Source organism: Boleophthalmus pectinirostris, unplaced genomic scaffold, assembly GCF_026225935.1.
Source record: "Boleophthalmus pectinirostris isolate CB_2022bp ecotype Guang Dong unplaced genomic scaffold, ASM2622593v1 HiC_scaffold_4, whole genome shotgun sequence".
NCBI lineage: Eukaryota > Metazoa > Chordata > Actinopteri > Gobiiformes > Gobiidae > Boleophthalmus > Boleophthalmus pectinirostris.
Genome location: NW_026571353.1, coordinates 456,264 through 467,562, shown reverse-complemented (window position 1 = coordinate 467,562; position 11,299 = coordinate 456,264). Strand labels below are relative to the sequence as shown.

Genomic DNA, 11,299 nt, shown 5'->3' with positions numbered 1-11,299 from the left:
TTTTCTTTTTCTATTATTGATGTGCACAAAATTAACAAATAACTGCAATTTCCAAGTGTCCTGTATGCTTGTATCACACTTCCACACGTCCCAGAGCGGAGACGACAGAGCTCTGGTGCCCACTGCTGGGCAAACACAACACTACACTCCTGACACGGGTCTAACCCCGAAGTCACACCAGGAGCTACAGCAGCACATAATGTGCATGTAAATTTAAAAGTTTCAATTCACAACAGAGACAATCCTGCTACGCCAGCCTGCACATCTTCTTGCATTTTTCAGACATCGCATTTTGTACGTGCTTTTTGTTCTTAACATGCGCATGTACAAATGTGTTTTGTTTTTTGTTTTTTTTTAATGTTAAGGTGTATTAAGTTAGAATGTGTGTATTGTGCAGAACTGCAACGCATTTAAGCTGGTTATGGCTGATTTTATTGTAAAAGAGAGAGAGACAACCCCGAGCCCATCGAGCAGGGTGTCCAAAAAGTGCGATGGTGATACGGCTGCACTTCCCTCCATGTGGCACGGAGCTCTGCACCCGTCCTTACACCCTCAGTCACTCAACAGTCTACACGGGTGGACCTCCAAGCCCATCCCGACAGTGAGTCCTGGTTCAGGTCTGGTTTAGTCCTGGTTTAGTCCTGGTTCAGGTCTGGTTCAATCCTGGTTCAGTCCTGGTTCAGTCCGTGGCGTGTTTCTTCTACTCATTAAACAATGCCTGTGAAGTGATGACAGTCAAGTCGTGGTTGAGTCATTGTAGAATTGATGTCTGACATTGTAAATTACGTTATATTTCTCCACTTCGAGGATTAACTTTTTGTCGTCCATTATTGACGTTTCCTTGGATGCAGTGCGTGTTGTTTACGTCATTGTCTTGACTTTCGTTAACTTATTTTGAAAGGGCATCAGAAGTTTATTTTGACACCACATGTTTATTTCCTGTCTTTCCCCTGCTGAAAACCTTGGAGACGCTCCGTTGACGCTGCAAACTTAGAATTCCAACCTATCTTGAGCAGCGCTCACATGAGGGGCCTAAGGAAGATACATCCTACATCCACTGTTTCTAATGGGGCCTTTGAATGATAGGAATATTACACACTATGTTCTAAAACTGTTATTTAAGATCTTTAAATTAGATTTGATAGTTTTCCACAATCCTCATATACTGTAGTGTATCTTACTGTCCCTTACTGTCCTTTCACATGCCCTGCGCTTGCATTGAATCATTAAGGACTGGGTATGCTCTAAAAATAGGCATATTCTATCTTTTGAATGAATCAAGCCCCACAATCTGAAGCGTCCACAAATTAATGTTTCACCTTTGTAAAAATACTAACAAACCTCAGCCAAACCACACCCACTGAATCATGCTTTGAGCTTTTCCCATCTAAGAGCCACTCCAATAACCAGTGTCCATGCTAAAAGTCCCTAGTGTCTGCGTACACTGGTGTATGAATGTGTGTGTGTGAATGGGTGAATGGTTCCTTGTTGTAAAGCACTTTGAGTGCCTTGAAGGTAGAAAAAGTGCTATATAAAAATGTGACCATTTACCATATTCCACTTTCAAGTAAGACATGAGGTTCTCTCTGACTGACCTGGCGTCCGCTGTGGTCTTCCTCCCTCCCCTCAGGAGCTTTCGGCACTGGGTAAATGCTCTGAGGACTGACCCCGGACAGAAGCTCCACACACTGCTGACTGAGAGCTGCACACACCACACACGCAACACACATTAGATGGGCCAGTGTCCAGGTGTGAGGGAGATGAAGCAGTGTGATAAGGTGGGAGGCTTTGTATTCATTCCATTGCTGGGAATGACATCTTTATATGCATTGTTTTATTTTTGTATTCTATGTTTGTATGTCTCATGCTCCCTGTAAAATAAACAACTAAATAAACTAAACTAAACTAACTATACACACTCACTTCATGCAGAGTAGTGAAAGATGAGGAGGGTGAGGCAGGTGAGGCAGGTGAGGCAGGTGAGGCAGGTGAGGCAGGTGAGGCAGGTGAGGCAGGTGGAGCAGGTGAGGCAGGTAGAGCAGGTGAGGGGTGAGGCAGGTGGAGCAGGTGAGGGGTGAGGCAGGTGGAGCAGGTGAGGCAGGTGAGGTGAGGCAGGTGAGGCAGGTGGAGCAGGTGAGGCAGGTGGGCAGGTGGAGAGCAGGTGAGGGGTGAGGCAGGTGGAGCAGGTGTGAGGGGGGTGAGGCAGGTGGAGGCAGGTGAGGGGGGGGCAGGTGAGGGGTGAGGCAGGTGGAGCAGGTGGGCAGGTGGAGCAGGTGAGGGGTGAGGCAGGTGGGGCAGGGGGAGCAGGTGAGGGTTGAGGCAGGTGGAGCAGGTGAGGCAGGCAGGTGAGGGGTTGAGGCAGGTGAGAGCAGGTGAGGGGTGAGGCAGGTGTGGGTGAGGAGCAGGTGAGGGTGAGGCAGGGGGAGCAGGTGTGGGTTGAGGCAGGGGGAGCAGGTGAGGGTTGAGGCAGGGGGGTGAGGCAGGTGAGGGTTGAGGCAGGTGAGGCAGGTGAGGGTTGAGGCAGGTGGAGGCAGGTGAGGGTGAGGGTTGAGGCAGGGGGAGCAGGTGAGGGTTGAGGCAGGGGGAGCAGGTGAGGGTTGAGGCAGGGGGAGGTGCAGGTGAGGTGAGGGTTGAGGCAGGGGGAGCAGGTGAGGGTTGAGGCAGGTGGGAGCAGGTGAGGGTTGAGGCAGGGAGCAGGTGAGGCAGGTGAGGGGTGAGGCAGGTGAGGGTGAGGCAGGTGGAGGTGAGGCAGGGGAGCAGGTGAGGGTTGAGGCAGGTGGAGGCAGGTGAGGGTTGAGGCAGGTGAGGGTTGAGGCAGGGGGAGCAGGTGAGGGTTGAGGCAGGTGAGTGAGGCAGGGGGAGCAGGTGAGGGTTGAGGCAGGTGAGGGTTGAGGCAGGTGAGGGCAGGTTGAGGCAGGGAGGGAGGCAGGTGAGGGTTGAGGCAGGTGGGAGGCAGGTGAGGGTTGAGGCAGGTGGGCAGGTGAGGGTTGAGGCAGGTGGAGGGGTGAGGCAGGTGAGGGTGAGGGTGAGGCAGGGGGTGAGGGTGAGGGTGGAGCAGGTGAGGGTGAGGGGTTGAGGCAGGTGAGCAGGTGAGGAGGCAGGGGGAGGCAGGTGAGGGGTTGAGGCAGGTGGGAGGCAGGTGAGGGGTGAGGCAGGGGGTGAGGAGGCAGGTGGAGGGTGAGGGTGAGGCAGGTGGAGCAGGTGAGGCAGGTGAGGGTTGAGGCAGGTCAGGTGCAGGTTAGCTGAGGAGCTGCTTCTTCTCCAGCTCAGTCTGCTTCAGGGCTTCACTCAGACTGTTCCTCTCACTCAGCATCCTGTCACACACGGAGCAGCAGTCAGACACACACAACAGGGAGGGGGGGGACTTTGGGACAGATTTGGTTTTGTTTTAGCATAAACTATGAAGCAGAGGCCTCTTTGTATTAGGTGGGTGGAAAGCATAGACTGTATATACAGTACACTGCTCAAAAAATTAAAGGACCACTTTGAAAAGACATCAAATCAAAGTCAAAAACACTGATGTTGTATATCTATACAAATATGGAAAGGGCAATGGCTTAGGAATAAAAGGATCCTCTTTTAATGGTAATGGAAATTGGGATAAAATCCTTGAACCCACTGTCAGATCCTACAGTCGTGCAGTAGGTCCTGGGTTCCTCCTGATGCACGACAATGTCTGGCCACATGAGGTAAGAGTCAGAACCTGGAGGATGAAGGGATTGATACAACTGAATGGTGCTCACAATCATCTGACTTAAACCCGACAGAACACCTCTGGGACATTGTTTGGGTCCATCATACGCCACCAAGTTGCTCCTCAGATTCTACAGGAGCTCAGTGATGCCTTTACACAGATCTGGGAGGACATCCCACAAGACTCCATCTGTCATCTCATTAGGAGCGAGCCACAATCTTATCAGACATGCACAGAAGCACGGGCCACACAAGATACTGAGAAGCATTTTGATTTGCAAAAATTACATTTTGGCAAAAGGGACTAGTCTGCACATCATTATTTCACTTGAGTTTCAGGGTGTCTATAAAATGAAACCCTCTTGTAGGCTGAACATTTAATTTCCATTAAAAGAGGTGGCACCATTTTTTACATTGAGATCTGATGTCTTTTCAAAATGTTCCTGTAATTTATCGGAGCAGTATACGAATGGACATATCTGACACTATTTTGTCATTTTGTCCATAAAAGCAAAATCATATTCATAATATAGATCCTGGCTCCAAATTTGCTCATGTAAGTGCTAGCATCACTGAGCTTCCTTTGAGTGGCCCTAAACGCTATGGGTGACGTCTTTATACAGACTATGATGGAGAGTCAATGATGACTCTACCCAGGAGTGTAGTAGCAGTAACACCTGACCCAACAACAGTGTTCCACAGGTTCACTCTTCACATTATGAACAATGTGCAAAATCTTAAACATTTAACTTTATCTCCTAATAGTGCACTTAATGGCAAAACCATAATGTCCTTCTATTACAATTATTCTACAAAAATGTACAGTATATACTCCTGACAAATATCCTGCGTCATAATCCGGAGATGGATCCCTGGGCCCACTGCTCCTGACAGGGTGCCCAGGTGTAATGGCTAAAGGCTGGCTCAAATGCAGATTACACATTTTCTCATTGATTGTTTTTATTCAAAATATACCTCTCTTTTATCTGTTAATATAAGTAACTTCAAAAGTGCCCAGGGTCACCAAATATAGAGCAAGTTCACAACAGTAACACAATATAGATAAGTGTAATGCTACACTGTGGACCATTTCAGGCAAAGCAAATTTCCATGGGGACAAACAGTTTTAAATCATTCTTACCTTTGAGTTGATGACAAACATTATGCACACCAGTTAAACGTTTTAGAACACCCTCATTTTTCCAGTTATTTATTGCAATTCAAGTGATGCAAGTCCAATGAAGAGCTTGAAATGGTACAAAGGTAAGAACTGATCAGACAGAGGTTAAAAAATATAAAAAAAACAAAACACAAGTCTAAGCTCTGCCAAAACTACCTCAGGAAAAAAGATGGTGAGCTTGAAAACCTGGAGTGTGGAGTGTGTGAGTGTGAAGCACTGGTTTGGGATGAAATGGACAGAAGAGTGAAGCAACTGACCAACTTCTGCAACAGACTTGGGAAGAACTTTCTGAAGAATATTTCTATTGTAAAAAGAATGTCACGTGTGTGTTCAGCTGTTATATCTGCCAAAGGTGGAAACACTGGTGAATCAAAAGTTAAGAATTAGTTTTGGTCAACAGTAAACAGTAAAACCTGGAAAAAGTGTGGTTTTCTAAAACTTTTGACCATTAGTGCACATGAAATGAATTGTGCCTGCAGTGTCTAGTTCCTTTAATCCTATTCTGTTTTGGACTTTCTCCTCCCTAACAATTTCTTGTTTTTGTACACTCACCTGTAGAAGTTCTTCTCAAAGGCCTGCTCTGAATTGCGCAGGCGCAGCTGGCTCAGGCTCAGCTCCCACTGCAATGTGTTCACCTCCTGCACATTAGAGGGCAGCACTGGCAGAGGGCTCACTAGTGACAGACGGTACCTTCTCCAGAGCAGCACTCAAAGGGCTCACTGGCATGTGTGGTGTCAAATGTTACCTTCTCCAGAGCTTTGGCACGCTCCTCACTCTTCTGCAGCAGGTTCTTGGTGTGACTGGTGGCCCTCTCCAGGATGGCCTGAGACAGAACAGAAATAAATCATTCAGCACACATGTCATACACATGCACACTGTCCTCATTCCCATAGTGGGTGCATCGAGGAGGGAAGCAGTTGAGATGAGGCTAAAAACAATAGCTTTAAACCAAGATGCCTCCTGTGAAAGTGGAGTAGCTGTAGAATTATGAAGCACTTTCTGAGCTGTTCAAATAGTCCCATATGATCATGAATATACCAGTGTCTAACTCTCAAAATACAGACCATCTCAAAGAAAATGAGAATATCATGAAAACTATTTTTTGACACGTATTTCAGAAAGTCAGACCCATAGATTATATAGACTCGTAACACACAGAGTGAAGCTTTCAAGCCTGTATTTTTTGACATTTTGATGGTTATGGCTTACAGATAATGAAAACCCCAAATTCTGTGTTTCAGAATATTGTGAAAAAGTTCAATACTGGAAAGTCATGGTGTCAGACCCTAATCAGCTAATTTGCTCAAAACACCTCCAAAGGTTTCCTGACATTTTAAATGGACTTTTGGTCTCTCAGTCTGGGTCAGCGGGCTTCACAATCAAGGGGAAAGCTGCTACTGCTCACTGACACCATCCACAAGGAGAAAACCACAAAAGGTCATTGCTGAAGAAGGTGGTTGTTCACACAGAGTTGTATCCAAGCATATTCAGAGAAACTTAAAAGCCAAAGGAATGACCGCAAGCTTGAGAGGATTCACTCAAGATTCATTAGGAGTGGACTAAAGCTGGAGTCAGTGCTTCAAGAACCACTACGCACAGATGAAGCCCCTATGGAACATGAGAGGATTTGAGAAGACTCTTACCTGGGCTGTGGAGAAAAAGAACTGGACTATTGCTCAGTGGTCCCAGAGTCTGGAGGAAGAGTGGGGAGGCACAGAATCTACATTGCTTGAAGTCCAATGTGAAGTTTCCAGAGTCAGTGATGATTTCTGTTGATCCACTGTGTATTCTGAAGTCCATAGTCAATGCAGCCATCTACCAGGACATTTTAGAGCACTTCCTTGCTTCCTTTTCCTGACACGCTTTATAGAGGCACTGATTTCATTTTCTAGCAGGACTTGGTACCTGGTCACACAGCCAAAGGTACCAAAAGATGAGTCAGTGACTATGGTGTTACTCAGCTTGACTGGCTGAAGATGAAGAGACAGCAGACTCAGCAATGCAGATGACCTGAAGGCCGCTATCAAAGCAACTTGGGCTTCCATAACACATGAGCAGTGCCACAGGGCGGGTGCCTCCATGGCACGACACATCGATGCAGTAATTAATGCCAAAGGAGGCCCAACCAAGTACAGAGTGCATAGAAATGAACAGGCTTTTCACAAGCCTGACATTTCTGTTTAAAATATCTTTTTTATTGTAATTGTAATATGTAAATTTCCTGAGACACAGAATTTTGCATTTTCATTATCTGTAAGCCATAATTACCAAAATGTCAAGAAATAGTGTTGAAAGCTTCACTCTATGTGTCATGAGTCTGTTTAATATATGGCTTTAACTTTCTGAAAAAATATTTAACTCTTTCATTATTTTTTTAAAATGGTCTTTGGTGTTACAGTCGTGGACAAAATAGTCGGTCCCCTCTGGCAATGAAAGAAAAATCGACAATCATCACTGAAATAACTTGAAACTGAGAAAAGCAATAATAAATAAAAAAATTACTGAAAATTGTCCAGTGAAAATCAAACATTGCTTTTCACCTGTGGTTCAACAGAATTATTAGAAAAAAAACAAAATTATGAAACTGGCCTGGACAAAAATTATGATAATCTTAACGTAATATTTTGTTGCACAAGTTTTGAGGCAAACTCTGAAAACAAATGATTTCTGTAACTGTCAATGAGACTTCTGCTCTGGTCAACTGGTATTTTGACCCATTTCTCATGAACAAACTGCTCTAGTTGTCTCAGGTTTGAAGGGTTCCTTCTCCAGACGCATGTTTCAGCTCATTTCACAGATGTTCAGTAGAACTGAGATCTGGGCTCACAGAAGAACACTCCAGAACAGTCCAATGTTTTGTTCTTAGACATTCTTTTGTGTTTTTAGCTGTGTGTTTAGGGTCATTTTCCTGTTGGAAATTTATTTCAAGTTTCCTCTTGCGGCAAAGTCCAGGGAGGCTGGCTACAGTCCTCTGGACCTTAAACTTCAGAAGAACATGTGTAACTGCTTGGAGGAACATCAAGCTGCTTGGAGATGGTCTTATTGTCTTTATATTTAACCTGCTTGTCTATTATTTTCTTTCTGGTCTCCTGACACAGTTCTCTTCTTCTCTTTCTCTGGTCCATGTTCAGTGTTGTGTCCATCATGTCTCCAAACAGCACAATGACACATGTCTCCCTTTAAACAGACAGACTGACTGAGGACAAGTTTGAAGAACATGTGATGCAGATTAGAGACACACCGAAGTTTAACATGTCCCTATTGTTCAGTTACTTACAATCTTTTCTAGGGGAACCATCATTTTTGTCCAGGCCATTTCATTAGTTTTTTTTAATAATTCTGTTGAACAGAATTGAATTTCAGTGAAAATTGTTGATTTTTCTTTCATTACCAGAGTAGTATCAACAATTTTTGTCCACGACTGTATAAATATATTCAGCACCAATAGTTTTTCTGTGCTACCATTCTCTGTGTGGCCATGAGTCAGTCTCAGATTGTCCTGTAATGTGTGTAATCCCTCAGTCCAGGAAGGATCCAGAACAAAAGAAAAATTTTATTCTATCAACTGGAAAAAAAGTTGTTTTTTTTGTGAAAACATTTGGCAGCTCATCCAAGCATTTTGTTTTGTTTATTTTTTCAGTACTGCCTGGACAACTGGAGGATTACACAGCCTTCTTCAGTTCTGGTCAGATTGCTGGTGGACACTGCCTTATATCTGTATGGACGGAGGCGCTAACTACACTGACACTAACACACCTACTTGTTTACAGTTTGTTTGTCATCCAGGTCTATTGAACTGAACAAATGCTGTGCCTGTCATATTAGCATTACCATATGGAGTGATACATAAGAGATAGATGATACCTAAGCCCTCCAGTCCTGTTGAGCTGTCTTTCAGACAAACATGTACCTAGTTATTACATATCACAGATAAACACATTTTATTATTATTTTTTGTGAAAAGTTCATTTGTGATCTTTATTTCAGCTTAAGATATGTCTGTGAGCCTTGCTATGGATTTTACAAGTGAAATATCAATACTGGCAAATGTTGGTTATCAGCCACAGCAACAGGCCAAATATCGAATCAAAAAATATAGGCCCAACCTTAATTACAATTTAGTGTTGGCAGTAATCATGTTAATAGTAATTTCAAATCCTTTATTTTGGAAAAAGGATCCAAATCTGTCCAGAACATCTAGGCCAGGGGTGTCAAACTCAAATTCACAGAGGCCAAAATTCAAAACTGGGACTAAGTTGTGGGCCAAAATAAATATTTATTGAAAAATTTCAACAACATCTGCATGTTTTCTCTTCTTTCAAGATCTGTAATGTTAAATCTTTTTTTATTAAAATAAATGTTTAATAATAGTTTTGCTTAAACATTGAATCTCAGCATAATATAAAATAATAACATTTTAAATAAATAATGTCTCTACAGTCTATCTGTAGCCAGCAGCAGCTCTAATACAGATTTGATATGATCTCACGGGCCAAATATAATTATATAGTGGGCCAAATTTGGACCCCGGGCTTGTGTTTGACATGTCTGATCCGGGCTGTTGGTTGCTCTGAAGTTCAGAAAATGGGTATTTGATATTAAGGGAAATAGCACTGCTATATCCACCTGCTAATGCTTTGTTATCATGAGGTTATAATACTCCCTGCATCAGAAGCATAGCCAGACATGAATGGACAGAGCCAGTGTGTTGAGTGTTCATGTCTCTGGCTCCTGTACTGATGGGAAATAAACCGTGCTAGACATGAGATTCTCCTTACATTTTAATTCTTCTACTAAATTCTACAGTAGGTTAATCCTTCATGTAGGTACTGCTGACCAAGATCCTGGCTCATGATGGATCTCTGGGCCCACTGCACCCTGTCGGGTGCGAAGAGGTAATGGCTGAAGGATGGCTTAAATGCAAAGGACTGATTTTCCCATTGGGACTATATATAGAGTACCTGTCCCTGGAGGACTTTGAGAGCGGCGTACTTTCCCTCCAGGTATCTGTGAGCCACCTCCAGCTCAGTCTGCAGCAGCTCGATGGTCTACACAGGGACACGGACTGTCAGCACCAAATGATGGGAGTATCAACAAAGAGCAAGACTTACTATATTTATCTGTCTGTCTTTTTGTATCTCAACTCAAAGCATTTGTTATGTTCTAGTTGGAATGGTTGAAGTCTAGAAAGGCCCGAGCAAACCTGATCCTCAGACACGGGCCTTTCTGTGTGGAGTTTGCATGTTTGTTCCTGTGTCTGGATGGGTTTCCTCTTGGCACTATCAACCAAAAACATGCTACAAAGGTCTCCAGGAAGAAAAGCTATTGGAGGTTATTTAAATTAAATTAAATACAATCAGTTGATTAAAATACTGTCCCACTAAGTGTAACTGTATACTTTTAACTGTATGTTTTACTTAAGTTTTGTTGTAAAGCAACCTTGAGTGTCCAGAAAGGTGCCTGATGTTAATAATAATGATGATGATTATTATTTAGTTGTTTTTTTTTTGTATCAAAGAGACCACTCTCACCTCCATTGCCTTCCGAAGTCCATCTCTGAGCTCCTCTTTGGACAGCTCGTCAATGCAGCCCGCTGAGGACAAAAAGCAGTCTTTACAAAGTTTGAATTCAGTTCCATTTCTTTATTATTCCAATTAATCAAGTCATTTTTCTTCCTTAACTGTATATTTTAAAATAATGAACATGAAGATGTACTGGAATAAAGAGAGTAGCTCAGTACAGGACAACAGCATAATAAAGAATTTCATAAACCACATACACCTGGAAATGCTGTGCAACTGTGAGTAGCTCCATGGAACCTTTGGACTCCAGCCAACCTCAGACGCCCTGTGGTTCCCCTCCTGTGAGCTGAGTCCGGAGCAGCTGGGGCTCCTCTGGATCATAGACTCAGTCCTGGGTTTGGTTCTTGTGCCATTCCCCAGGTCCCCGTCTGCCATGTCTTCGTCTACACCACCAGAACCTGCAGGAGCCCCTGCACCTCCAGCTCTTTGCATCTGATCCCACTGGCAGAGAACCACAACACCACAGCGATGAGGAGCAGGGAAGAATTCCTGAAGACAAACAAAAAGACATTACACAAACAGCAAATAGCACACACTTTTTCTGAAGCTAGAATTCTTAACTGCTTAAAGCCATAGTACGCGTTTCTTCATTATCTCAGTGTTTTTCATTACACTGAAACACTCGCGTATTTATTCATGCGTATTTATTCATGCGTATTTAGCGTGAGCGGGCTTAAGTGCCGCGCTCAAACCAAACAGCTGCTACTGTGGCCGAATGCGCACAGCACTGCCATAGTCCCAGTTCCATGAAAAGCAGCTTCTGTTTCCTCTTGGTGAACAGGGGACGGTGTAGTAAAGTCGTGACTCACCTTTGTGACACTCTGAGGTCAGTGATCTCCAGCGG

General features: G+C 44.0%; 1 protein-coding gene across 1 annotated transcript; it reads right to left on the bottom strand.

Annotated features, from left to right (window-relative positions):
• Positions 1 to 3,238: 3,238 nt before the first annotated feature.
• On the bottom strand, positions 3,239 to 10,963 carry ccdc125 (coiled-coil domain containing 125). The gene is made up of 6 exons (XM_055161450.1): positions 10,653 to 10,963; positions 10,405 to 10,466; positions 9,835 to 9,921; positions 5,619 to 5,696; positions 5,426 to 5,511; positions 3,239 to 3,314 (listed from the first exon to the last, which is right to left on the bottom strand). The coding sequence occupies exons 1-6, from the start codon at positions 10,885 to 10,887 to the stop codon at positions 3,239 to 3,241; spliced, it is 624 nt and encodes a 207-aa protein (XP_055017425.1). The 5' UTR covers positions 10,888 to 10,963.
• Positions 10,964 to 11,299: the final 336 nt, after the last annotated feature.

What these genes read in the sequence shown, in the direction of transcription:
- ccdc125 (XM_055161450.1), bottom strand. Translation starts at nt 10,887, where the DNA reads ATGCAAAGAGCTGGAGGTGCAGGGGCTCCTGCAGGTTCTGGTGGTGTA. An exon ending in TCAAAGTCCTCCAGGGACAG is followed by an intron (nt 5,697 to 9,834) that starts GTACTCTATATA and finishes GTTCTGTCTCAG; the next exon opens with GCCATCCTGGAGAGGGCCAC. An exon ending in GTGCCAAAGCTCTGGAGAAG is followed by an intron (nt 5,512 to 5,618) that starts GTAACATTTGAC and finishes TCTAATGTGCAG; the next exon opens with GAGGTGAACACATTGCAGTG.